The sequence below is a fragment of the Athalia rosae genome, chromosome 5 (assembly GCF_917208135.1).
Source record: "Athalia rosae chromosome 5, iyAthRosa1.1, whole genome shotgun sequence".
NCBI lineage: Eukaryota > Metazoa > Arthropoda > Insecta > Hymenoptera > Athaliidae > Athalia > Athalia rosae.
The window spans coordinates 15,284,428-15,310,829 of record NC_064030.1 but is presented as its reverse complement, the minus strand read 5'-3'; the positions used below and the strand labels follow the sequence as shown (position 1 = coordinate 15,310,829).

The 26,402-nt window shown below is 37.3% G+C and overlaps 5 protein-coding genes across 17 annotated transcripts; all 5 read right to left on the bottom strand.

Moving 5' to 3' along the window:
• Positions 1-114: 114 nt before the first annotated feature.
• On the bottom strand, positions 115-2,451 carry LOC105684016 (cysteine--tRNA ligase, mitochondrial). 2 transcript variants are annotated; one of them, XM_012397081.3, is made up of 8 exons: positions 2,005-2,451; positions 1,642-1,937; positions 1,382-1,580; positions 1,043-1,305; positions 812-948; positions 635-757; positions 291-566; positions 115-215 (listed from the first exon to the last, which is right to left on the bottom strand). In XM_012397081.3, the coding sequence occupies exons 1-8, from the start codon at positions 2,265-2,267 to the stop codon at positions 159-161; spliced, it is 1,614 nt and encodes a 537-aa protein (XP_012252504.2). In that variant the 5' UTR covers positions 2,268-2,451; the 3' UTR covers positions 115-158. The 2 variants fall into 2 exon arrangements, with proteins under 2 accessions (XP_012252504.2, XP_020706835.2); XM_020851176.2 differs by having other exon boundaries at positions 1,642-1,953; positions 2,005-2,146.
• Positions 2,452-3,030: 579 nt separating this feature from the next.
• LOC105684017 (ras-like GTP-binding protein Rho1) lies at positions 3,031-11,379 on the bottom strand. Of its 7 annotated transcripts, XM_012397082.3 has the most exons (6): positions 11,243-11,294; positions 9,428-9,517; positions 8,731-8,813; positions 6,771-6,931; positions 6,312-6,695; positions 3,031-6,213 (listed from the first exon to the last, which is right to left on the bottom strand). In XM_012397082.3, the coding sequence occupies exons 3-6, from the start codon at positions 8,786-8,788 to the stop codon at positions 6,175-6,177; spliced, it is 642 nt and encodes a 213-aa protein (XP_012252505.1). In that variant the 5' UTR covers positions 8,789-8,813; positions 9,428-9,517; positions 11,243-11,294; the 3' UTR covers positions 3,031-6,174. The 7 variants fall into 7 exon arrangements, with proteins under 7 accessions (XP_012252505.1, XP_012252507.1, XP_012252511.1 ...); XM_012397084.3 differs by lacking the exon at positions 9,428-9,517 and having other exon boundaries at positions 11,243-11,299; XM_012397088.3 differs by lacking the exon at positions 8,731-8,813 and having other exon boundaries at positions 11,243-11,288.
• LOC105683984 (small glutamine-rich tetratricopeptide repeat-containing protein alpha-like) lies at positions 9,424-14,298 on the bottom strand. 2 transcript variants are annotated; one of them, XM_048655863.1, is made up of 5 exons: positions 14,148-14,298; positions 13,523-13,864; positions 12,966-13,451; positions 11,243-12,897; positions 9,424-9,517 (listed from the first exon to the last, which is right to left on the bottom strand). In XM_048655863.1, the coding sequence occupies exons 2-4, from the start codon at positions 13,840-13,842 to the stop codon at positions 12,786-12,788; spliced, it is 918 nt and encodes a 305-aa protein (XP_048511820.1). In that variant the 5' UTR covers positions 13,843-13,864; positions 14,148-14,298; the 3' UTR covers positions 9,424-9,517; positions 11,243-12,785. The 2 variants fall into 2 exon arrangements, with proteins under 2 accessions (XP_048511820.1, XP_048511822.1); XM_048655865.1 differs by lacking the exon at positions 9,424-9,517 and having other exon boundaries at positions 12,203-12,602; positions 12,729-12,897.
• A 144-nt stretch (positions 14,299-14,442) lies between these two features.
• LOC105684051 lies at positions 14,443-21,593 on the bottom strand. Its single transcript, XM_012397149.2, has 18 exons — positions 21,508-21,593; positions 21,273-21,411; positions 20,987-21,192; positions 20,697-20,905; positions 20,321-20,616; positions 20,146-20,249; positions 19,867-20,065; positions 19,264-19,800; positions 18,993-19,187; positions 18,706-18,921; positions 17,405-18,648; positions 16,643-17,330; positions 16,360-16,577; positions 15,639-16,278; positions 15,309-15,553; positions 15,041-15,248; positions 14,884-14,963; positions 14,443-14,794 (listed from the first exon to the last, which is right to left on the bottom strand). The coding sequence occupies exons 1-18, from the start codon at positions 21,526-21,528 to the stop codon at positions 14,642-14,644; spliced, it is 5,598 nt and encodes a 1,865-aa protein (XP_012252572.2). The 5' UTR covers positions 21,529-21,593; the 3' UTR covers positions 14,443-14,641.
• Positions 21,594-21,729: 136 nt separating this feature from the next.
• LOC105683985 (delta(24)-sterol reductase-like) lies at positions 21,730-25,986 on the bottom strand. Of its 5 annotated transcripts, XM_048655862.1 has the most exons (7): positions 25,968-25,986; positions 25,785-25,892; positions 23,376-23,531; positions 23,178-23,283; positions 22,760-23,113; positions 22,318-22,688; positions 21,730-22,235 (listed from the first exon to the last, which is right to left on the bottom strand). In XM_048655862.1, exons 2-7 carry the CDS (start codon positions 25,785-25,787, stop codon positions 21,888-21,890), a joined length of 1,338 nt encoding a protein of 445 aa, XP_048511819.1. In that variant the 5' UTR covers positions 25,788-25,892; positions 25,968-25,986; the 3' UTR covers positions 21,730-21,887. The 5 variants fall into 5 exon arrangements, with proteins under 5 accessions (XP_048511819.1, XP_048511818.1, XP_012252433.2 ...); XM_048655861.1 differs by lacking the exons at positions 25,785-25,892; positions 25,968-25,986 and adding an exon at positions 25,288-25,320; XM_012397010.3 differs by lacking the exons at positions 25,785-25,892; positions 25,968-25,986 and adding an exon at positions 23,696-24,458.
• Between the last annotated feature and the right edge of the window lie 416 nt (positions 25,987-26,402).

Genomic DNA, 26,402 nt, shown 5'->3' with positions numbered 1-26,402 from the left:
CGAGCCAGACTTACTGATTTTTTTTTATTAGCTCAAGCACAGTTTTACGCACAAGGTAATTGAGGGTCGAGACGTGAGGGAAATTATTAAATTTGGGAAATCAAAAATGCAAAATTTGTGAAACCATTTATTATCACCGATGAAGTTCAGCATCCTACTCAATTTGAAATTTTACGAGCCCCTCCAATACTCCAGGTCGACTCTTTCCCGTGATCCTGAAATCAGAAAAAAGAAAATCTGAAGTCTTAATTCCTATCAATTTTGCGAAGAGAATGAAAATAATAACCGACCTTGATCTGCACACCGTGAACTGATAGTTCTTTCCTAGCTTCGTCACAGACTCCCAGTAACGTCTTATCTTTGCTTTTACTTTGAAGAGCAAAATTTCTAACATCTTGTCTGAACTTAACAAAACTTTCAATCACATCTGTGGTCTGAGCAGCAGCGATAATATCACGCTGTGCCGTGTTCTTCGCGTTTACTTGCAGTCCGAAAGACCGAAGTGTCGATGTAACGTAATTGGCAGTAGCAGCAACTGCTGCAGGACTTCTTGATTTTCCTTCCTCCTGAAAAGATTACGAATAAGTTGTAGAGATTTGTAACATAAAATCACTTCAAAATATCCAGTACGCACAGCTGGTGAATGGAGCATCTTGTTCCCAAGAGCCACTAGGTCTATCAGGTAACGAATTGCTTTTGGTGTCTCAAAATCGTTCGCTAATGCAGTTCTGATGGCTGCTTTCGTTTCCACCAGACCCTGGAAAACGAAATTCTTAACTCGGAAGGCTTGTGAATAATAATCCAGACTCACCTTCATTAGGGTGACATCGTCTATATTTCCCATAGGCAGAGTGCCTGCGACATAGTTGTTACAGTCATCGATGAAAGACTCGAATTTCTTTGTTATTGTAACTGGGGCAACCATGCTTTGATCCGTGTAATCGATACCTGAAAAAGTCACTCTGATGGATATGAAGTTGTATTTGGTGATCGCATATCGGCTTATTTTGTAAAATAATCATTGAAACTGAATAAAAATTACCAGTCCTGTAGTGAGAACTGAGAATATACAGCCTGAATTGATCTGAGGTGTATTCACGGAGTAATTCTGACACGCTAATTGTGTTTCCTAGGCTCTTTGACATTTTCATATTTTTAGAATGAAGGTGCCCCGTATGGAGCCAATAATTCACCCACTGCTCAACCCCGTGGTACTGGCAGGATTGGGCCTCTTCATTTTCATGGTGAGGAAAAGCTAGATCGATTCCACCGCTGTGGATATCCACGTTTGCACCGACGCTTTCGCTGAATATAATATTAGGATAGTCAATAAATCAGAGCCCAAGTTTTTAATGGATTTATCCTGTAAAATAAGTACTACCTCGCCATCACGCTGCATTCTATGTGCCAGCCAGGTCGTCCGGGGCCCCAAGGGCTCTCCCAAAAGGGTTCGTCAGGCTTGGCAGCCTTCCACAATGCAAAATCTGCTCCGTTTCTTTTTCCGTGAATAGGAGCACCAGGCTCCTTGGCTCCAAATTTTCCATAACCTTTATACTGTATGGTGTCGAAATATACAGATCCTGAGTGAAAATTTCATTCGCTGTGAATTGCAGACAATACAATAGCATAAAGGTCTCGTACCTTCATTCGAAACATAGGCACCGCCATTGTGGAGAATTTGACCGATGAACTGAATTATTTGTGGCAGATGTTCTGAAACGCGAGAGCAAAGGTAAGGGCGTTGAACATTCAGAGCTGCCATGTCAGCAAAAAATTCCTTTTCGTAAAACCTAGTGAGCTCTTTCCAGTCTCTCTTGCTCTCTAGAGATTTCTTTATTATCTTGTCGTCTATGTCAGTTATTCCCATGACTGTAACTAAATTGATATCGAAATGGTCTTCCAATATCCTGCGGATCACATCCAGTCGAACGTAAGAACTGAAAAGAATATCATCTACATTCGATACATGAAATGCAGATACACCTTGACAAATGCAACGCGTACCAAGCATGTCCAATGTGTGCAGAGTCGTAAACCGTAGGTCCACACATGTACCAAGTGACATACCCTCTGTTTCTCAGGATGAGAGGTACCTTGCGCTTTACCAATGGATTGTAGATGACTACATCGGAGATGACACCCTCAGGTTCTGCCCAGGCTCGGTCAGCCGGTTTTTGTTTACTTTCATTTTGCAATCTCTGAGTAGAGATATGCAGCCAATGTTTCCTCAATGAGGTAGAACTGATACAAGAACGAAGTAGTTTCATACTACTGTCTAAAATAACATGAGACCACTAAATGACGTTTACTTGTGCAGCAAACTTTTGAGCTGTCAACTATGAATTCTAAATATTAGAGAAAAACAAGGATTCGCAATATCGGGTCATTTGGTAGACACCTTTGAGAGATGGGGTAGGCGCAGGTGGAGTATTTCGTGTGACTGACTCCCTCTACGTAGAGTTCAGACACTGTGGTTGGTCCATTGGCTGCTGAATAATCGAAACCGGAAACGTACATACGTACGTAATTCAAAAATCATTTTCGGTTATCATCGAATCTTCAGCGCTGAAGATGAACGTTATAGATGCTACGATCGGTCAAAATTCGCAAAAAATATTTCACACATCTCGCCTTTTATCAAACAAAATAGATTTTAGAAGCAAAAATGAATATACTTACCAGATTTTGAGAAAACAAGATCAATTCTTGGCTTAGTTTTTCTTCAAATAATTCCAGCAAGAGATCTTTGGTATTTGGTCACACTTTTTTTCCACTTGAAAACTGAACTTAAATCGATAATCCTTAGTATGTCATCGCCACTGCGATGAAAAAGAAGAACCGTATAAACTGCAAAGCGATAATATTTTCCTATTCCGGCGTTCTACAAAAAAATCGAACTACATTCGATCAAAAATGATTGACTATTGAAAATTATAATCGCAAGTATCTATAAAGCTGTTTATGGCATCTAACTAAATCGAAGGATATTTTCTTTCTTCTTTCACTTTTTTTTATAAAAAACATACAGTGTAATCAGAAAGATAATTTTTTCAAGAATTTTGTCATACTTTATAGGCAGATATAAGACGACGTTTCAAAATAGTTGGTATATCAGTTTACATCGTAGCTATAGTAGGTATAATTTCATATAGGCAACAGTTACGTGGTAGCAAAATTCACAGTTATGTAGACAATTCTACGTGCTGCTTATATACGTTACATACCAGCTATTGACACAACAATTATTTATATTCCACTCAGAGTTTTACCTCAATAATAATCATCACCACCTCATATTTTAATTTTTGTATCGCTTTCTTTCATCTTGTTTTTTCTGTTCATCTTGTTTTCTTTCACTAATAATTTTTTTTTCCTTAACTTTTTAATATAGTATAGTATAATATGTAAAAGGCAGAGATGTTTAGATAAATATTATGTAATATTACAAGATGTTATTGGTTTCCTGTTGCTTTTTTTTTCTCTTTTCTTTTTCTTCTTCAAATATACAATTATATTTTCTTCAATCCACGTATTTATTATTTTTCTTTTCTATTTAATTCTTTCTTGCTTTCTTTTTTTTATCTAATCACTCCAAAACAAATTTTTCAACAAAAAAAAAAATTAATTGAAGAAGAAGAAGAAGAATAATCAACGAATTATCAGAATTCAATCGACGTGTTATTTCAAACACGCTATCCAAAACTTACACTTCATATCCCCCTTATTCTCAACAATACTTTTTCTTCCGTTTCCTAATTTTTTTCTTCCAAAATTTTACTTGCTCATTTTTCTTTTTTCTTTCTTCAATTTTTTATCGCTTCAATTAGATTCAATTAATCATTGAATACCACTCGTTACTACGATCTATCATTTTATGCGATAAATTTGGCTAACGGTTGAAAAAATACTGAACATTTTCACTTTATTTCAGGTAGTAGTAATAATAATAATAACTTTAATAATAGTAATAATAATAATAATAATAATAATAATAATAATAATAATAATAATAATAATAATAGCCGCAACAGGTGTATTAGTTCCTGTTCCGTTTTCGCGATATAAAATCTGTGTCAAATATAGTATGTATTTTGTAATGTGTGTATGTATTGTATAGGTACCAATGCATAATATATATAGGTATGTATGTATTTTTATGTATAATGTAGTATTAATAGTATAGGAGATAGAAAAGCGCCGCGCATCTAAAGCGCGGGGATATTATTTACACCCATTTTCGTAGATATTTTCTGATTATAGACAAATCTTTTTTTTTTTCTCAATATGATTTTTGTTTGACTTTTCCAAAGAAGATCTTCAAGATTGGAATAAGAATATTTGCAGATTCCCAACTTGTGCTTCAATTATATTAAAGCCTGCAGTCTGACTCTTGCATTTTTTTAAGCCGATGACACGTGTATATCTACGTTTTTTTTTTTCAATATCCATAAAATTGAATTTGGATATTGAATTGAAATATTTAAATCCCGTTCGTATACGTGAGAAAACAAGAGAATTCCATGTGAACAGAAACTGATTAATAATAGTGAAAAAATTCAATGATCGTAGAATTTATTTCAAAATAATTCTGTTAACAACGTATGGTATAGTTGTAATGTTTAGTCCCTTTCGAAATAAAAAAAAGCTTCGATCGAAAGCAAACGAACAAAACGAAACGATAAAAAGAAAAAAAAAAGGTGATCATTCTCAAGCATGGTGAAAAGACCTTCACGTTCGGTATAATCTATACCTACCTATCTATGCATGTATTATAATAATGATACAAATCTTTCGTTTATTTGTTTATTTGTATTTTTATTTATTTTTATTTTATTTTTATTAAAAACAACCGAATAATAATCGCCACGCAAATTGTACGCAAAGTGTAGTTGCGGTATTCATATTACAGTATTCATATATACCTGTACAGACAAATTTTGATTTTTTTTCTCTTTTTTTTAGACTCCCTCTACCAAATTCAGCAGATGGCGAATCGAAAAGAAAAGAAAAATATATATTCATGTAAAGATATATATGTATGTGTACGTGAGGCAACGATCGCGTAACAAGTTGAATTTTAAAATCTATTTTTCAAAAGATTTTTTATTCATTTTTATTCCGCTTTCACTAAAACTCTTTTCGTAAATAATAAATGTGATCGTAAGTGTAATGGTAACGAAAAATCTCGTCACCCTCCAAATTTTAACGCCCACCCCTAGAATTTTTATGGCTGTTTCTTTTTTCCCGGATAAATTCTGATCGCATATCGTACCTTAATGCTCAAAAAGGATATTTATATGTATACAAGGATAATGACTCCATACGAATAAAAAATAAATGTAGAGAACGCGTAATGATGATTGTAATAATAATAATAATAATAATAATCAATAATCAATAATTAAGATTTAAGAATAATAATATTAATAATTAGATTAAAAAGTAATAGCGATAAGAATTATTATTATTATTATAGTGTTGTAATAAACATAATAATTATGTAAAGTAATTAAAAATTCATTTTATGATAATTTTTAATCGCTCGAACGTGAAGCACAATTCGTTAACTTTGAAGAATACATTATTTTTTTTTTTTCTTACATTTGTTACGAAGTGTTCTGTTATCTGTGTGTATCTATTGTTGTTCATTGTGTTACGGTTGTTTAATCTCCAATGCTTCGTTTGTTCGTATTCCTTCAAACGATTTTTGTGATTTTTATATATATGTATATATATTTTTTTGTGTTTTTTGTAGGTTTTTTTTTTTCAAAATTATCTTTCTTTCCAGAGTGCACGTTCTCTAGCTCTCTTGCTTTTGCTCTTTCTCACTTCATATTATTCATTCTCTGTATACTCTGGTAGTAGTAAATTTTGCACGTCTCTTTTTCTTTCTTTTTTATTTATTTATTTTGTTTGTTGGTTACTCGTTTTCATGTACTTTTAATGTTTTTTTTTCCTCTTTTACTTCTTCGGGATTCTTGTGTCGTAGAACGGGCAGGTAGCGCGTTAGACGTTGTCCTATGTTTGTTATGTAAAATAATTAATTAAAGGTAAGATATTATTATGTTATGGGTTTGTTTTTACGAGGGCCGATTACGTAAGATGAGCATAGACGAAACTTCGTTAGTAACGCCATACTTCCTTCAGAAAATTAGACCCAGCCAGGATTACTTCTTAAAGAAGCCTACACCTTCCCTTCTTCTTCTTCTTAACCTGATGAGAAGGACAGAAGAATCATGAGTTTCTGAAATATTCTTTCCTCTCCTTGTCTCTTTAATTCTGATATGAAAACTACGAGTGATTAAACCTACCTGCAACGCAGCTCTAGTCGCCGTTTCGAAAACTTCTCGCACTCCTTCCTTACTTTTTGCAGAACATTCTAGGTAAGCAAAAGCGCTAATTTTTTCAGCCATCGCACGACCTTCTTCAGGTTTAACTGGCTCTTGCTTCATTTTTCCAAGTTCTTTGATTGTACCAGGATCATTGCGAAGATCCTTTTTGTTACCGACCAATATTATTGGCACGTTTGGGCAAAAGTGTTTTACCTCCGGTGTCCATTTTTCAGGAATGTTCTCCAAGGAATCGGGACTATCAATGGAGAAACACATCAGAATAACGTCTGTGTCCGGATAAGACAATGGACGCAGCCTGTCGTAGTCCTCCTGACCAGCCGTGTCCCAAAGGGCTAGTTCAACCTGGATAAAGATTGACAAGTCGTTAACGAGCAGACTGCAACCTAAACTTGGAGACTTCTTCACCATTACATTTACCTGTTTGCTATCGACTTCTATATCAGCGACATAATTTTCGAATACAGTAGGTACGTAGACCTCGGGGAATTGATCTTTGCTAAATACGATCAGGAGACAAGTTTTACCACAGGCACCGTCTCCCACGATCACTAGTTTCTTCCTTATGGCCGCCATGAATCCTGTGACAATATAAACAACGAATGAGCCCCGTTGGCGTCACCTGAGGATTTTTTTTCTTCACCTGGAAATAGGTATGTTTTTCCACAAAAAGCAGTTCTAATGACATATACTGTTTTTTGTGCATTTATTCCCTGCGTTATTTAAAAGTGTCAAATACACCTTGTGCCGAATGTGAAATTCAATAATCTATCGCATGATACTTGTGAGTATCTAGTTAGCGAACTAATTCATGAATGTTATTTCGCTACTATGAAATATATATTTAAACAAGCACTAAGCTCGTCACTCTCTAGGAAGCAGGTTGTGCGTATCATGATGTATTTCAGGGTCTTTGAACAAGTTTTAAAATTTCTGTCCTAACTCAAAGCGTGTCGTAAAAAGAATTATTTACATACAAGTAATAAATATAGATGCTTGTACAATCATACAGTAAGTGAATGAGAACAAAGAGAATTCCGTCCTACGTATTTGGAGAGATGGAAGAAACATAAGTAATAAAATGTGGAAAAATGGACAGAAAAAACAATGCTGATCACATGTTTGTTAAAATTCTTGTGTCAGACACAACTATGCACATCTGTAAATTGTAAAGTTATTAAAATGATGGAGGAAAATATGTTGATTCTTAAATTGTTGAGTCGAACAATTGTGTCATTCACCGAAGTGAATGGCGATGACTCTGACTCAGATTCTCAGAAACACAGATAAAAATTATTTCCAGAATTTATCTGTACATAAATTCAGCGCTTGGTATCAGGTGAGAGCATACGCGACTAGTGGATGATAGCAATTACTTTTCAAGAACCCAAGTACTCTCATTGGAGTCCGACATATTTCTGATAGAATTAGATAAAAGCCTAATGACCTGATATATCATGTTCAAGTTACAAGATCTGCAGGTGGATATAGTGAGATTATGAAATTCAAAATCAAAAATTAATGCACGCATATTTGTTGATCGCAAGCAAGCCCATCCTATTAAAGAGAAAGAAAAATAACTTCACCTAACATTATATCTACTCATGAAATGGTAAATATGATGGGGAACGCTGGTTTTGTGATAAGGATTAGCTGTTAGGCCGATAATATTTACAAAAGAAATGTACCGCCAGAAAAATTGGATGAAACATCAAAGCCTTTATATGCTGGGAGGATGAATATCAAGAATCTAAGTCTGTAAATAACAAATGTCTGTCGAACTGTTGCATTTTTCTCAGAATAAAGTTAGAGACAGTGGGTGCACAGCGTTATAATAAGCAGTGACTAAAGCAACATTGACTGTAAACAAAGGAGAGAAATAATATAGGAAGATCGTTATTACGAGGAAAGCTTTTCGATGTGTATAGGATATCATGTAACCCTCGTATGACAAAGGTAAACGATAGAAGAATCGGAATAAGTCACCTGCCAAAGAGAGATTACCTCAAATTTCTGGATCTCTTTTTTTTTACAATTGTCTAGCTCTGACACAACTCAGCGGAGGTAAAAGTGTAGTGTAGTAATGGATAAAGCACAATTAAAATCAAATTCAGATTCTACTTGATTAGGACCCGATCTATATCGGTGTGAATATTTTTGCGGTTCAATCTACGACGTACTTCATATCAAATCCTAGCGATATTGTAGGGCTATGTGGGGTGAACATATTACATTTTCACCATGTGCTACTAACTATAGTAATTACAGTATTGAATAAGTTAGCTATAAATGTATCAAACTGTAACATGAGATGACATATAATTGAAAATCTCTGACGTACGAGGGCTAAAGCATTTAAAGGAAATGTACTGGGCCGTACCTGATCCAGGGTACCCAGTATCGTCAGGGCCGAGTCTCCGGCCCACAATGCATCCCATGTTTTAAGTCTTTCTTTCAGCGTCTCTGTTTTAAGTGGACATTTTATATGTTAGAACGGATAGCGAGCTTAGGAGACCAGCGCAATTACTACCACACATCGGAAGAATCGAAAATTGATCTTCAGACTTGTTTAGATTGTTATATATTACTTTTTTATCGGTGGGTATATGGGTAGATAGGTAGGAAAGGCAGGTAGGTTGGTTAAAAACTTAGTCATTGATATTACACCTGAATTATTAGCAATGACATGATGTGTGAAGAAATGAAGAGAACCAATTCCAAGGAAATTAAATACTTGAGAGGAGCAAACTCTCCCTAAATCAAGTATAGGAGCATTATTTATAATGGCATATGCTCACTTTGTAGCAACTGAAAAATGTACTTGAAGATCTTAATGATAATACTGAAAGAAGTGTCGAACCAACCAATTGGGAGTATAAGACCAATGTTACAGAATGGAGCAACTCTTGGGTTCACATAGGATTGGAGGACGACGAAAGGTATCGATGAAATTTAAACACTCCAACGACATAACTTAAAAGTAATATGGACGACAACTACGAGCTTTTGTGCAAGGTACTTTTTTATATTTCCAGATTATTGACCGCTACGAATTACTGTAAACAAAATATCATCACCTCCTCCTTTTCCTCCTTTTTCTCCCTCCTTTCTTAAGCTTTGCCCAGGTTGACCGGTAAAAGAAACTTGCACAAACTTTACATGCGGAACTGCACAAGACAAAACAATACATAAGTAAGCAAAGTCATTCGTATCGTACTGTACAAGCCGCTCTCTCTTTCTCTACACAATTTAACGATAACAACAGAAATGACTTGGCTTTCAAAGTTCCATCAACAGTCGCAAGGTTTACGGCCAGTGGCACAGTGGTGAAACAACGAGAAGCTCGGCGCAGGCAAATATCGAAGGTGCGATAAGTTCTGAGAATATTTTTGGCAAATAGTAGAGAATAAGGGTGGGGTCGTCAAGCGAGTCAACGACAGGTAGCAATATCAAGTGACCTACCAACAGGTGAAAATTATTCTGGAAATAATTGGACAGAGAAAGAAGACCATTACGTCAAAACGAGCTAGGAGTGTGTGTAAAAAATTGTGGGCAGTGGTTCCAAGTTGAAAAAGTGATTTCTCAGAATCTCAAATATCAATTACAGGAGTAGCTTAACGATCTTCGAGATGAGTAACCGGAAATGCATGATATTTCATTAGGACGCAAGGAGAAAATTCCTCAATAAATGTTGTCAAAAAATTAACGGTGGGAGCGTCACATACACGACCATTAATTTCACGATATACGCGTTACCTTGTACTCTAATTCACTCGAATTTAGGAATGCTAAAAAATCCCAGAGATAAGTGAATATAGAATAAATAAATGAGTAAAAAAGGAAAAAGAAAAGGTGTTGTAATTACGGAGAGATCAACGCTTCAACAAGGCGGCGACGGCGGCGGCGGTGTCTGAATCTTGGATGACTGTAGCCAAATATTCCCGTTTTTTCGAAAGCACAGAACACTCAGAATGATTAGAAAATTATTTTCACTCGGCTTGACTGAGGTGTGGATTCAGCGAAATTATCAACCGCCTTTATCCGCGTACCTGGTTTATTCGCTGACTCCTTCTAGCACAATAAGGTTTGTCTAGTAAGTCTAGACGCACAGAGACAACACAAGAAAACTCCAAAAGGTAGCACACTACTTGGGGTTTTACATACCCACAATCAGCAGCGGTGAACAAGCAGGCGTGAGGCAAAAGGCAGAGACAGGCAGCAGGCACGAAGAATATGCGAAGATAAAGAGAGGAAACTACCCCTGCCCTCAGCCTCCGATAAATAGCGAGAGAAGAAACACAAACCACTGGTATTCGCGTTGGGAGAATATGATAGGATCTTTGATTATTGCTCAGAATTGTTCGAATCGAGTATTCTTATTTTTACCCTTTTGTTGAACGTATATCGATATTCCGATTATTTCTGTGTCGCGTTTCAACGGCAACTATGATGATGATGACGATGATGACTAACCCTCACTCGGTTGCGCTGTGGTGTAACAACTATTAATCTGACTGACTGACTGGTACTGTCTCTTCAGATAGGTCTGTCCTTTGGCTCTTTCCGTCTATCTCTTTCTGACTACATGTCCCAGTACATGTCTTATTTTTTCTCTCAACTTATTCGGATAAATATATATATAGACTTACGTGTGTTTTTTCACTGTGTGTATACGTATATGAGATACAGGTATACTAACTATGCGTTTCGAGTATGTATATGAGAAAAGAAAAACAAACGCTTGGGTAAAACTAGCCCTCGGTTAGGTAGGCGACAAACTGTCAACGGTGTAATAAAAACATTTCTAGTTGAACACAAAACCGACACGTCACGCGTAGCAACCTCGCACAACCCTAAATAATCCTTTATTTTATATGTAATTGCGTATTTACCTGAAATCTTATGCGACAGATAGTCAAGAAAATGGCTGCCGCCCCCTTGATGGCCACACCTCGATTCTGCCCGTGGCGTTTAAGGGGTGGGGGTCGAATGGTGGGGAGAGTTGTCGGTCCCACAGAACCAATGAAAATTTTCTGTTACCCTGACGTCAGAGTCGCGGGTCAATCGCAGCGCCAGGAAATTTGTGTTGATAGGAAAAGAGCCCGAGAACGCCTGGGCAAAAATCTCAACTTACTTTGAGAGAATTCCACCAGACACCGCCACAATCTCTCGCATTTCTTTTTATGGGGGAGAGAAAGCACAGAAAACGAATGAACGGCAATTATTTGAAAATTTAAACGGATTCGAACGTCATTCATTGAGCGAACGGGTTCGATAATGCCGTTGTTCGTTATCAATCCATGTCTTTCAGGATTATTTCTCATTGTTGTAGCATCGCTTTTGAAAATTCATAATCCGCATAGAATACATGCGTGGAGCATGTGAGATTCATCTACTATTTTATCATGCACATACGATTGTATATTACCGGGGATGACCTCACAATCAGTCGGTAACTATCGTCTGAGTGTATTGTATGTGCATGTATTTCATACAAAATACGTCCGGCCGGCCGTTCACTGTCATGTACATACACTGTAATCGAGTGACGTCATCCTATGACACACCGGAATCAACGAACTTTGCTTGATTTATTATTATTCCAAACAAACTAATTGTAAGTAAGAATTTACTGGATAGGTCATGGCGTTGAATGTTTCAGCTATATATCTACGCCTTTTCCTTCATTGGATACAACGCTATGCTACCAATCTTTACAATTCCGGTATGCCCATTGATTAAATCATTGCATCCTTCATGTCCAGAAGATCACCTCTGAAACATGGTTGATATGTAAAAGTTATTCATTCACTGCAGAGCAGCAAGTGAAATCAAAATTGTAACGCACGCAATTTCCATCTCACAACTTAAAGTATTTATTATAATTCATTATTGCCTATAATATGCACACTTCATATCAAATTAGCAAGTCGTTATTACCATTACTATTATCATTATCATTATCCCTATCTCTCTCTATATCGATAACTGTTATTTTTGTGTAACGTATATATGCTGCTAGCCATCTATTTTATCTTATGGAATTGCTGCGGAATCGAACAGACAGGCACTAAAATTTCGCATGGGATTAAATTGGAAATACTGGATACTTTGCTACAAGCATCGAAGCATCTGCTTCTATACGGCCGATGAAATAATTCGATAAACCAATAAGTGAGCGGTAACCGTTTGTGTCCCTGGATATTATTTGCCGGAACAGAGACAGCTTTTGGTTTTTCTTGCATGAAATTTCTAAAGGAAAACAAAAGTTCTAGTCAATCACGACTTCGGAAATTCCAAATATTGAGTTTCGATTGCTGTTTTATAAGGTTCAAAGAGTGATCAAGTTGGTCAACTGATTTTTGCTGACGTACTAACGATTTAAACAACCGAACAGAGGTTCTTTCTTCTTGGAGGACAGTGTTGTAAAAACTCTTAATTTTCTCGAGGAGGTTCCGGATCATTTGGATTACCACCCATCTGACGTCTTAGAGAATCTATCAGCTCAGGGTTCGCACTTTGCATTTGTTGCGCCAATTGTTGACCCCTTGAAGAAAAAATGAATTGGTCAGGACAACGTATGAACAATTGGAGTAACGTTGGAATAGTTCTTACGCTTCGATTAAGGCTTCCATGCGCCCTCCTTGTTCTACATTTCCGCTCATCAAGTCACTCATCATGTTTTGCATTCCCGGATCTGAGAGCATCAATCGTGCCATATTTCTAAGCGCCGGATTGCTGAGGAGTGAGCTCAAGTCCATGTTGGGAGAAACACCGCTCGAACCAGCTGGATTATTGCCAAGAACCATGTACCCAACACCTTGCTGAGCAAGTTTCTCTTCTGATAATTGCAGGTTTATTTTATAACTTTCATTTCCTGGTTCCATTTCTAAAGCTTTTTGGTAGCTTTGTTTCGCTTCTTTATGCTTTTCTAGACTTGAATAAGCGAGTCCTAAACGCCCGTATGCTTTGCTATATGAAGGGTCAATCGCCAATGCTGTGTTGCAGTCTTTTATCGCTTGAGCATGATTTCCTATTTTACTATGAACTGCCGCCCTGTTACAATAGTAAACAGCGTTACGTCCATCCAATTCGATGGCCCTAGAAAATTACAGCCATTAAATGTCTGCATGGTGATACATTCTGCTGAATTAGATACAAAGGATGCACACTTTGTGTAGTTGGCTAGTGCCTCATGATGTTTTTCAGCTTTCATGAGGGAGTTTCCTTCATTTTTCAGTCTTTCCGCTTCTGCTTTTGCCTCAGGTGAAGCAGGTGGTCCAAAGTCCGGTTTTACATTATCAACGGCACTTTTGTAAAGTTCTAATAAATCAACATTAGGTTGAGCATCGGAGGCTTGAACGTTGTACGCACTCTCTAAACATTGAATTGCAACCTCCAGACTCTCTCTGGAATCGGCGGATAAATCGCCATCTTCCAACTGCTGAGTCAATAGTTGAACTACCGATGCGATCAGGCCTTTGATAGCCATATTAAAATAGAGCCAATGATTTCTGAAAACACAACACTAATGATCGATCAAATGTGCACCGGTGTGTGATTGCTGAATGATAAATGTGAAGGAAATCTTGAGCAGAACTCATTACTAGGTCATTGGTTACAGTAAGTTAACGGCAAGGTTCTATCGTCATCACTGAAAAACTAAATTCTTGTCATTCTCCATGAAAAGTGAAAATATTTGAATATATTATGTATGGCGGGTTCAATCCCTGTATGATTGATAATTAGCAAAATTAAATGATAAATTTTTGGATTAGACAATGCTAAAAAACAAACCTGTACGTTGTAAAGTGTATAGCGTTGTTGAAAAAATTTGGCAGAGGATTTAATATGAAAAATTTTACGTGTCTCTTCGCTCTTTTTTATAACCAAAAAGATCGAATAACCGGCCTTTAACTACTAATCTTTATCAGTGCCTTCAACCAGTGCTCACTGATCAGCCATCTCGAAGGTAGAATCTGAACCACGTATAAAATAATTTTGTTAAAGTCATCAACCACGTGAACTGTGACAACGATCAACGGAAACCCGCGAAATATCCTTCCATGATTTGAAACGTTCCAACGCACGCATATTTCGTGAATTTAGAAAGCACGTATAATAGCATTCAACGGTAGCAAATATATTAATTAAAGAACAACATATAGTATAAATAACAATAAATATTTAAATTATTCATAATTTAAGTAACAAGTGTATAATTTCCTATGACTTCCTCTATCCCAACGATTACCACAATCATATCAGCATGCATGAAATATGATCGACAATTAGGGGTACGAATATTGTGGGCCCTGTTGAACGATTCTGTAAATTGTGCTGTTTGTAACGGTACCAGCAAAAATGTATTGACGGTTAGCATAGCGAAATGGCACCATAGTTCGAACGCCATCGAGCCATTGCTGTACGCGCAATTGAAAACCCTAGAAAGATAAAAAAAATAAATAAATAAATAAAGAGATTACGCGTTCAATTGGATTAAACGTTCATTGCTGGAATGTATTTTTCCTACCCCAAAGAACATGTATTCATATACAAAGAACTGTGCTTCTTCGGTAGTCACAATCACAAAGGCATCGCTATACCCAGGTTCTGTTAAAAAAAAGGATGGATAGAATTAAAATAACGAGCGAATGAGTCGGAAGTTTCGGGGGTCGTCGTGCACTCACCTCCCGAATAGAATACTTCAATATTGTTCACCGGTGAATCATGGTACAGGCTTTGATAAAAATGAAAGTTGTCAAACTCGTGGGTGTAAGAAAATATATTAACTGAATTCGCTACTGGATCGTCTAAGAGTACGAACATCTCTTCTTCTTGTATCAAACTCTTAGCGTTTCGGCTTCCCCCGGTTTGGAAAGTTCTCAATAGCTCGAACTAAAATGAGAAAAGTTTCAACTCTAATTTCCGGGGGTGATTAATCGGCTCAATTTTTACCTTGGAATTCAGCATATCAAAATGATGCAGTTGGGAGTTCACCGGATTGCGTTCGCAAGCAATTAGAAGATAGAGCCCGTGTGATACGGTACTAAAAATGTTCAAAGCAACGGCTCCATTGGTCGAAATGGTCTGCGCTAATTTCAATTTGTTACTATCCAGGTCTATCTCATAAACCAAAGAATAGGTTTCGTGAGTTCTCAGCCGCGCATCGTAGTAAATGGCCAAAATCACGTAGATTTTATCTGCAGCCGACAAAAAAAAAAAACATGTGTATAAAAAATTGCTGCTGACTAATCGGAAAATTATGTGCATTAAAAGGGGTGTTACTGGCAATTTTGAAGGTTGCAGCATCGCTTAGATATCCGTATATCCTTGTGGAATCGTTTTTTATCTGCCCCGACAAATGTCCAGTCGAAAGTTTCCCCGCAGTGATCCAAGATATGCTGGTGAATTCTGACACCGGATCATCCTGAGTACATGATAAGCTGCTGGATGTTGTATTACTGACAACGTTCACGCCAAATTTTCCATTTGGGTCGTGGAAGTTATAGATCATTCGTGAACCATCGATCTTCCATATTTTGCACTCATGGTCCAGAAGCTCTGCGACATACTGATCGGGGCAGGAACAGAAATCTGGTAGGCCACAATGTCGACCTTTCTTCGCACCATAGAGATTTAATTTGACCATGGATTCGACGGTGAGGCTTTGGACCTTCTGAATGTTGGGGGCGCGGATCACTAGCTCCGGTTGTTCATCAAAATAGTAGAAAACATCTGGCAGAAATCTACTAGCGTTTATAGAGCTGTCTATCTTCCTGTCGATCGAAAATTGACTGCTTTCCAAGTTCGCCAATATGGATCTTGCTTCCAGAGACACGTCATTCGATATTTGTGTCAAATTAACGCCATTTATTGATTCGGACACAGAAATATTTGACGAGATTTCAAAATCTGCTGAGAACACCTGTGAGCAGATAGTTCAGACGGTGTTACTTCCGATCTGGGAACGTAGAGATTGGTGTAAAAATAATCTCAGTTCACTCACAATGTTTCCACGAATGTGGATATCTTCGTTGTTAAAAACACCATTTTCATATTCTTCGGTAATACTCATTTCATTGATCGTATCGACGGTAATATTCCCATGTATAATGAGGTCATTTTGGAATGTTTTCTCGCTCGATATTACTTGAATCTCTTCAGCTTCGTTTAGCACGATATCGGAGAACTCGGTACCATTTATAGAAGACAGAACCGCATTTTCTGAACAATAAATCAAAAGTAAAGCGAGTGTTATAAAAAATTGCAAAATGTTTCTACGTACTCACCAGTGACGACTGGCTGAGTGAATATAACATCGCCATAAATTTCGTGGTTTCCATCGCGCGTAACTCGATTATTAATAAATTCTTTGAACTCAACGTCGTCAATTTTATTCGTAGAGAGGTCATCCTGAACTTCGATGTTCAAAAATTTCACGTTGTTCGGTAAATCACCCCCGGCAGTGCAAATCCCTTGGGTTTCCAGGCCGTGTACTTTACCAGCCACTTCCAATTTCTCAATAGTAACGTTATTGCAAAATACGGTAGCCTCGGATATAACTTGGGATTCAAACTTTCTGACTATCGTATTGTTCAGGTACAATATACTCCAGTTACCAACGTAATCAATGCCGATATCTCCAGATACGGTTAAATATTTAGCAGTTAAACCCTTGCTAAAATATTTGGGTCCCTCAATTAGCAGCGGCTGTCCGCGCGGGATCACAGCGTCGGATACAATCTCAGTAATATTTATACCATCGATATCCTGCGGGGACGTTAATCTGAAGGCGCATACATCACTTTCGAACGTAACTTCCGCATCGATAGTTTGGTTGGTGTTTTTCGTCACCGCTTTTTCAAAAATGTAAGAAAGTGATTTTGGATCTTTTGACGAATTCTGCCAAGATAAACTCCCGTTTATTATAAGATTTTCAATTTCGGTAAAAGGAATGTGCAGAGCGTTGTCAAAGGTCTGAAAAATTACGTTACTTTGTTGAAATAATCTCTGAATTATTCGAATTAGCGAATAAACATGACGGCTGGTACCTCAGAGATGTCAAGGTCGTTGACGTATCCGGTAACAATATCTCCACGAACGACAAGATTCGAAAATTCGATGTTCCCATTTATGATCAACGGATCGCTGATGAGTTGCAAATCGTCGACGTTGTGGTCGTTAATTTTTTCGGATATCAAAAACTCTGTATCAATATTTTGGAAAGAATAAGATCCGGTGATTATCTGGGGCTTCGTTCTGGACAACGTATTAGCAACAAGCTCTTCTATCTTGATATCATTCAGATGACTGACGTTTAGATCTCCAAATATTTCCAAATTTTCGAGCTCAAATCGGTCTTTCAAACGTATATCATCGCTGGATAATCTTTCCATGTAATCAGCCGATCTTAAATCATTTATGATCTCGACGTTCAGGTTTCCGGTAACCAGAAGATCTCCTTCAACGGTCACGTTTTTTATTGCAGTAATATCCTTGTACATCAGCATTCTATAAAAGTCGACCATTCTCAAATTATTCAGTTCCTGAACTTCGAAATTATCTGTTTCGAGGCGATCTAGCTCCAGATAATCAAGCACATAGTTATTGTCCAAGTAGAGTGCTTTTTCAAAGAAATCAATCAGATTATGATCATTCAAATATTCAGCATTAAGCTTGCCTACAACGATATCTTTCGATACTACAAGAGTTTCATATCTGGTAGTTCCAGGTAAGCGAATGAAGTTGATATTTTCATTGACTATATCCTGAATGGGAATTCTATTATAACTTTGGGCGTTCAAATTTCGCACTCTAAGATCTTTAATCCGGACCTTGTGATTGATAAAGAAAGTCCCGTGTGTCTCGATAGATTCGATTAGTTTTCCATTTTCGGCGATTATCGCACCTTGGTTTTCAAATCTTTTAAAATACAGGGGCCCGAATTTTTCTGGTATCTCTGTCGCAGTTGTGTACAAAATGTCATCTTCTTCTAAACCATTTAAATACTTCACATGGAGATCATCTATAGTTATTCCTCCAGCCAGAGTGACATCTTTATTAATCCTCTGATCCAAATTCTTGGACCAGTAGTTTTTGAACAACAAATCAACGTCAACTTGAACGCCATTTAGATACAAAGAACTGCCAGGATTCAATTTCAAGTCCCTTATCACCACATTTCCATCTATCTGAACGTTCTTGTAAATTTGTAAAGGTCTGAGGTCGATAATCTGACTAACACCTTCGCAGTCGAACTCCTCAGTTACTAAGAACTTCCGGAAGGTAACTTGTCCTAGAAAGTTTTGAATGAAAAAGCTGATCTAGATATAGATTCTCGACGAATGAATACCTGAGATGACATTTTCCCTGGATATTCTAGCAGCATCATTAATTGGAACGTTGTTAATTGCTGTTACGAAAAGATCTTCGACATCCAAACTTTTGATCGTCATGTTTCCTAATATTTGGTCGGTGGTTCTGGTCAAGAGATGATCGGCGCTTATACTATTCAAAGTATCAACTTTCAAGTGATTAGTTGTAAGGCCTCGTTTGAAAATAATGTTCCCTGGAAAGGAGAATCAAATAAGTCCCCGTAAAAGTAAGCACATCTCTTTTATCTCTGTACTAAAAACTGACCTTTAATCTCTTGGTTCCTACCAATGATGAACAAATCATTCAGAAAAGTATATAGATGTATATTATTCAGCCTTGAAAGGCCAAGATTACCCACTGATAGATTTGATTGAACAAGAATTGTGTCATTCAAGATTTTGACATCGCCTGTAAATATGTCTAGCACGGTTTGATCGGTGTCATCGACCTTCTGCCAATCTGTCGATTAAAAATATTGCTTATCCTACAATTCAGCCTCAAAACACTAACCAATCATTATTATTCTCGAACTTACTTCGAAATGGGATTCCGCAATGAGACTCTATCTCTAAATTTTCTATCGTTACTTCACTGCCTCTTAGAGGTTCGTCAAAGTCTTGATCCTTTGTGTAAGACAGGACATCATCAAGGTCAACTTTTTGTCCGTTCAAAGTTTTTACCGTCAAAGAGTCAACGTGCATTTCGTCAAAGTATGCATCTCCTTCTACAATGACTTTCCCTACCAGTTTCGCAGTTTCATTGACAAGTAAAAGATTCTTCGATTGCAAAATAAGGGAATCTGCCTCAGCATTCAATTGCTCTAAGCCACTGGCAAGTTCTGTAGGAGTGAAGACCTCCGATGAACTTGAGATGATCAAATCAGAAATCGATCCAGAATTTATAACAACTTCATCTAATTTTAAAGGAGAAGATACGATTACATCTTCCGAGAATGGATGGAGAGATGGCCAGGATTCATATGCCTTTTCAATGGCTGGCATACGTTCTCGTAGCAACTGATCAAGCTGCATTAAATATTGCAAAGTACTGTCGGTTTCTGTGATCGATCCCCCTGCAGAGGGTTAAAATGTATTCAGTTGGAAAGACTGGTCCAGATTAACGACCTTGAAAAACTTACCCTGATTAAATCTCGTGATTCCCAATTCCATAGACTCTATGAGAGACAAATCATCACCAGATTTTCTAACTAATAAAAGATAGATTGAATTTCCTTCCACGCGAGCATTAAAATCCTTTATTACGTAACCATTTTTCATTTCCAACAACTTGAGTCTGGTGTAAGCGAGATTTTGAATTCTGTACACTGACAAAGTGTTCTACATAAAAAAAAAAAAAAAAATATTTCTATTTGATCAAGGTATTCTTTCAGTCAGCTGAATACTATTTATTGTCATACCTGTTCAGAGACAAGCAAAAAAGTATCGGGGTCCATATTAATAATGTCTACTTTTGTCGGTGATTTTAACTCTGGTAATTCCATCCAATTAAGAAACTCTTTGCCTATGATAAAATAATAGTTTCTTCAATAATCAAGAATACTTTGAATAAATAGTGAGAATAGAATCACTGACCATCCCACCAAAAAACTGCGCTCGCACTAACTTCGTTGACGACTAACAGAAATATCTTCTCTTCATATTCGTAGTGATGGACGAATATGGGGCCATCGGTAGCCAGAAATTGTGTCTTTTCAACCATTCCACTTTTAAATTTGAATACCTGTGAGCCGATTTTTGGTTGTTGTTCAACATTTTGAGCAACGATAATAATGGTTGACTGTTTGTAATTGAAAGTTGTAACGGATACAGCTCCTGTTGTAGGGATCTCTAAGATAACATCCATGTAAGTTCCGGTCCAACGATAAATCCTGGTGAAAAATCGATCGATCAATTTACAAATTAACGACTTTCTGCACATCTCGAAGAGTAAAAAAGTGAAGAACCTTACACAGACGGCACCGTAAACTCGCCGCTATTAAAAGCTACGATTAAATACATCTGATTTTCTTGGGTGAAGAATCTGGCATCAGTGAGAATATTTTTACGACCAACAAACTGCCTATGATGCAATTCGTTCACGTTTGGGCCAACGTAAAGACTGCAATACTCATTTTCTTGGCAGATAAGAAGAAAGAGAAGTCCGTTCCAAGCTATATTCTAGCATTAGAAAACGTGAAAAAACGTAGAATGGGATTGGAGTCTAGTATGAAAACACAAAAGACCGTGACAAAGACCTACCCTGACAAACTTAGTAGCCTTCTCATCCTTTAACAAGGCTACTTCACGCAACCGCAATTTCGCCGACTTCTGTAGTTCGACACGAAGTACCCGTTTATCAGCAAGAACAAATGTTTCATTGAGAAGACTAAGAGCCAACGGATTATCTGAGTCAACGTATCGGTTCCATAATGGTTCCCACTGGACATCGTAGCTTTGAGCAGCAGCTGTAGATAATTCAAATTGAGAGTAGTTTGTGAGGAACATTCTAGCGCCGAATCACCTCTGATAATTCTTCAGGGCTCACCTGTCACTGCATCTTGACTGCGAGATTTTGCAATATCAACTTTAATTTCTCTGAGCTTTTTTTCTAAATACTCTGACACCGGCAACGCTGTGGTTTCTTCTCTAGCGAATGTTAAACCAATAGTTGCACACGCAAATAACTAGAAAGAAGTAATTATCGACGATAGAGAAAGGATCGATAGAAAATACCGCAATGGAAATAGGACGACTATTAAATACGATGCAGAAAGACTTACAAAATATACGGAAGTCTTCATATTTCTAGTGATTTAGAACATTCTTGAAAAATAGATCCTTCTCCGAACCTATTATTCTAGAGACTGTTGTCGAATTGAGAATGTAGAGGAGAGATAAACAAAAAAAAGGCTTTCTGGAAGATTATCACCTGTGTACTTTGGCTACAGAGTGAACAGGCTTCTTCTCTCAAGGGGAAAAAAATTCAAATACAAAGCCGTAAATATTGTGACACATTTTGCGGTGTGTACGAAGAACAGTTATATTTTCAATCACATCTTGTTGATAAAATTTTGTTTGTTAATTTATTCGGAAAGAACAAAAATTGGTGTATATCTAGCTAAATTTAATCATTATCTATTCTCTGCGAACAAACTAGCTCTCAAAGCTCACTGGCTACTGCCTTATAGTTTTTTTTAACTTTGTCATAGATCTCTGGAAAGGCCTCTTTGCATCGCAGCCTCGTTCTTACTTCATCATACAGACTGTGATTAAACATTTTACGAAATTCTGTTCTTGTCGTATAAGTATCAGCATAGAGCATCTGATACCCTTTCACTTTGCGAACAAATTCTTCTATGTCTCTCGTTGTCTCCACTGGCTTAAAATTTGCAACTTTTGGCACACCATAAACTCCTACATCAACGTACATTTCCTCCTTCGTGGTTCTTGAATTCACCAATCCTGGTTCTGGTTTGAGTTTGAACGGACACAACCATAGCGGGTAGACCTGCGTCAAAGATTCTGTTACCAATTAGTCGTAAGTGGCAGAGTGATAACAATAGAACAGATAAATTTGAAAAATGACTTGCCTGTACAGCTTTGTCGAACTTGAGAATACTGTCTCTGAGATGTTCAATAGGGACCAACAAATCTTGGATGACATGTTTCTGTTCGTATTGCTTTTTAATTGCAGGTATTTGTGTCAGTTTTAGAAGTGAAACTTTTGGTGGCATCATCCATCCAAGTAACAGCCTAAATAACGGATGGTTACCAAACGAAATAATATCCTGCACTTCCCAGAAGTAGGACCTCGTATGACGATGATAATAATCTCGTAAAGGAATGTATTCCGTTCTTGGTTCGCCGTTAAATTTAGTCTGAACATGTTTGAAAAACCAGGGCTTGTACCAGCGGCCGATACGATTAACCAGGTGTTCCTCTGCTGTAGAAGTCATATTACCTATGAACCGAAGAATTGAATGTTTCGTTGGCAGAGTAGTTTTAAAAGCATGCACAACTGCGTCGTCTCACCTGTCATGATAACCCCTTGTTCTTTGGAAAACATAAGGCCTTCGACAAACTGATTGTCGTCCTTTTGGAATGTTTGTCTTTGAAATACTTCGCATGCTTCTTTTAGGGATGTTACAGGCTCATATTCCAGTTTAACATACTTGAGAGCTGGTATAATTTGTATTTTAACTGATAAAAGAAATCCCAGGGTACCATAGGACCACGGAATGGAATAAAAAAGGTCAGGGTCGCTTTCCTTGGAGCATGTTACTATGGACCCATCAGAAAGAACGATCTCATAGGCGAGACAAATATGTTGAAACAATCCAAACTTGTGCGAACTAGTCTCTATCCCTGTTCCCATCACAAGGCCACCTGAAGGATGAATAAAATATAAAAGGACTCTAGACTAATTTTTTGATCGCTTTCAAACACCTACCAACGGTCAAATCATCCATTTCCGGTAAGACAGGCAAAGTCCATCCAAGAGGGACTAAAGTTGCTGTTAACTGGCCCATTGTCGCCGCAGGCTCGACTCTTACGTACTAGAAGTGAAAATCAACCACAAGATTATGAGTTGAAATGAAAAGAGAGAAAATAGTAGTACTTGACTGGTATAATAATAATTGCCATTTACACGCTCTTCAACGTTGACTTCCAGAACATCTACTAAGTGGATGTTAATTTTGTACATGGAAGACTTGTACGGTGCTTGCTTGAAGCTCATTGTCTGCCATCCTGGTCGCGCTGTACACATCTGGCGGCCTGATCCACTTTCTTGCCATTCTTTAACCTGACATACAGAGATTGCAAGGCATTGAAATTATGGAATCCTAATTAGTAAACGCTTTTCAATCTCGGTCTGCGATATAATTTTGCATTTTATTTTGAGAGAATTTGTTTCGTTGTTGACTTCATCATTGTGAGTGAAAATGAACAAAGATTCGGAATTCTCACCTGCCTCTGAACATCCCTTATTTTTTTTTCGTGCAATTTCGGAGCACTACAAAGTTTGAATACGATCCAATTTCTTGTGTAGTAAAATACATCAAAGGCAAGGGAAATTGGCATCAAAAAAAATATGACAAACAACCATCGATAATTGATGAGCACGTGCTCGACGAACAAGTCAAATTGATCAAACATCGCGCAAATTTATGTTCCCAAAAAAGCATAGGTCCAAATTCTTTGAGTGCAAATGTGTATTCTTTGAATACAAATTTCCCCACTAAAATAGGGTAGGCAAGTATAAGCTCGCGAAACCAGGAAGATGAAGAATTTCCGATTTCCAGTTACTTTATTGGAACACAAAAAAAATGAATTATTTTTTCGCCCAAACTGCGCCAAATTTTGAAATGCGTGGGATTGATTTTCGGCATATATGCCATCAACGCGTTGTTGTAATTGCAAGTAAAATCTATAAGTAACGAATTGAAAAACTTATTAGCGTGCTTTTTGATATCGTTGATGTCTTGAAGTATTAATTTTTACGAAATAAAAAATAATAAACAAAACTCGAGGTTACATGTTATGTAATTCGCCGTTTATTAGACTGCCTACCCGTCTTCACGCATCACCGGATCTGCGAATACTAGACCAGCACTAGTTACTAAGGACACTTAAATCGCTCAATAAGTCTTCTATGTTTCCCCCTACGTTACTTATAGTTCATTCTGTTGAATAAAACATGATACACGAATATGGGAGTTGAATTTCTAAACCAGACGATTACCTACATATTTTTTTAACGAACAAATTCACACCTCGTGCGATACAAGACACCCCTAATTTTATTTTCTTCTAGCACGAACGCGAGGAAAATTTTCGTATCAAACTTTCGAACTTTTATTTAAAATTCACACTAATCAGGAAAACAAAACTTCGAGTTTTCATTTGAAAGCAGATTGTCAAGTGGCTAATAACCATTAGAAAATCAAAATATATTGTTCAAAGGTGTTGATTCGAGATGCTGGGCAACAGAAATGGAGTGACATTTTATCTAGTCTGAACAGAATTTTCAATGTATCGTAAACCAGCAACGGTCTAGATCTTGTTAAGCGTACATTAAAACAGAATATGTTTAAAGCAATTGCACGACAAGGGAATAAAATTAATGTATCCGGTGTAGCGATCTAGAGCATAGTTGTACACCTCAAACTTCTTTGGCCTATGATGAATTTTAAACTTCTACTACCTACGAATCTTTAGTTGGGCTACAGACACTGGGATGCAGAGGAGCTCTGTCAATTAATTTTCGAGGCCACTTACTCAATTAGAGTAGACATCATGCTCTATATTCAACGATCACTTAGCTGTTCGATCGATACACTATTGAATACTACACGTGTTACAACTAATGGCTCAAAAACGAAAAAAACTACTGCTCTACTCAGGCCAAGGGTATTTTTGGAAATTATCTATTTGCACTGTAGTTCCGCAACGACCGATAATTGTAAAAATATTGAAACTTTTTTGTAGGTGGAATCACCATTGAAATAGTGTCATGTAAAATGAAGAAAAATTACTATCCGGCTAGAAATATTTCTCACGCAATATCTCGTGGGCATTGCTCCAGAAAAGGATTAATTATCTACATTTACTGTACAACTGGCTCAATAGGTAGGAGTTTCAGGGCTTGTTTTTGCACTGGGACAGGTCCTCTGCAGACAGACACGCAAAAGTTCCTACACTTATCTATCACATCTGGGCTGGAAAGACCCTGAACAGAAATTCTTCATCCAAAAACTACATTCACTACTGAGACTTTTTGCAAATACTGACCCGTGACAGTAATAAAAATTATCACTGCAAGCAAAATTAATAGCAGCAAAATAATCGGCTATCTCTTATAACCCAAACATTTAGATAGCTGGAAAGTGCACGGTGCGCCAAATCACTAACAAAATTTATTAACGACTTATCTTTCATTTTGAGAATCAGACGAAACAAATTCTCTAATCTTTTGATATACCAGAGTCAGACGAGATTGGATAAAAGCTTCAAAAGAACAGATTAGTTTGGATTAACATAACCAGAGAGATCATACCATAAACAGCGTGTTTTTGATCCATATCAAACTCTTCGTGTTTAGGAATGCACATATTTCTGTGTGAATTTCTAGCCGATGGATAATCTGACTGATCTGCCCGGTCGCCTGAAAGAATTTTAAAATTCAAATGAGTGGTAGATATTTGTGGGAAAGTATTACTGGAAATAAATGAATACAGACATGTGTTCAACGCCATGGAATATAGGCGGTGTTCTGAGGATTTGCTGGCCAGACTGACAATCTTGTTTTTCATAACTGGATCGGTTATTACCAATCTAGCGGCGATGCAATCAGGATCTGGTTCAAGTATCTTGAGATTCTCAGAAGATCCATCGATGAGTCCGATACATTGCGTAGGAAAGTCTAGAATCATTCTACACAAACATATTTTCAGTACAATTTTCAACCGTACTTGCTCAGTCATTAATACACTTGACTCCTAATTTGTACTTACAGTGATTTATCTTCTCAAGACACCATCGACACTGATCACACACACATAAAACGCGAAGATAAAACCGAGCGATAAAAATAGTAGAAATTATGCAGGGCAACTATCGGCTTGCTCCTACAGAGAATGTGCCCGATGCAAATTCCTGTTGTTGAACGACGAAT

Bases quoted from the DNA above. Each gene is read 5' to 3' on its own strand.
- LOC105684016 (XM_012397081.3), bottom strand. From the start codon at position 2,267: ATGAAACTACTTCGTTCTTGTATCAGTTCTACCTCATTGAGGAAACAT. The intron at 1,306-1,381 runs GTAGTACTTATT...TATTATATTCAG, and splicing joins GAATGCAGCGTGATGGCGAG to CGAAAGCGTCGGTGCAAACG. The intron at 949-1,042 runs GTAATTTTTATT...TGACTTTTTCAG, and splicing joins CAGTTCTCACTACAGGACTG to GTATCGATTACACGGATCAA.
- LOC105684017 (XM_012397084.3), bottom strand. From the start codon at position 8,788: ATGGGATGCATTGTGGGCCGGAGACTCGGCCCTGACGATACTGGGTAC. The intron at 6,932-8,730 runs GTACGGCCCAGT...ATATTGTCACAG, and splicing joins TACTGGGTACCCTGGATCAG to GATTCATGGCGGCCATAAGG. The intron at 6,214-6,311 runs GTAGGTTTAATC...CCTTCTCATCAG, and splicing joins CGACTAGAGCTGCGTTGCAG to GTTAAGAAGAAGAAGAAGGG.
- LOC105683984 (XM_048655863.1), bottom strand. From the start codon at position 13,842: ATGGCTATCAAAGGCCTGATCGCATCGGTAGTTCAACTATTGACTCAG. The intron at 13,452-13,522 runs GTGTGCATCCTT...GTAATTTTCTAG, and splicing joins GCACTAGCCAACTACACAAA to GGCCATCGAATTGGATGGAC. The intron at 12,898-12,965 runs GTAAGAACTATT...TTTTTCTTCAAG, and splicing joins ATGGAAGCCTTAATCGAAGC to GGGTCAACAATTGGCGCAAC.
- LOC105684051 (XM_012397149.2), bottom strand. From the start codon at position 21,528: ATGAAGACTTCCGTATATTTT. The intron at 20,250-20,320 runs GTCAGTGATTCT...ATTTTATCATAG, and splicing joins CGCAGTTTTTTGGTGGGATG to GCAAAGAGTTTCTTAATTGG. The intron at 18,649-18,705 runs GTATTCATTCGT...AAAACTTTCTAG, and splicing joins CAGGGAAAATGTCATCTCAG to GACAAGTTACCTTCCGGAAG.
- LOC105683985 (XM_012397010.3), bottom strand. From the start codon at position 23,884: ATGTTTGATCAATTTGACTTGTTCGTCGAGCACGTGCTCATCAATTAT. The intron at 23,532-23,695 runs GTGAGAATTCCG...TCTGTATGTCAG, and splicing joins TAAGGGATGTTCAGAGGCAG to GTTAAAGAATGGCAAGAAAG. The intron at 23,284-23,375 runs GTAAATGGCAAT...TTTCACTTCTAG, and splicing joins AAGTCAACGTTGAAGAGCGT to TACGTAAGAGTCGAGCCTGC.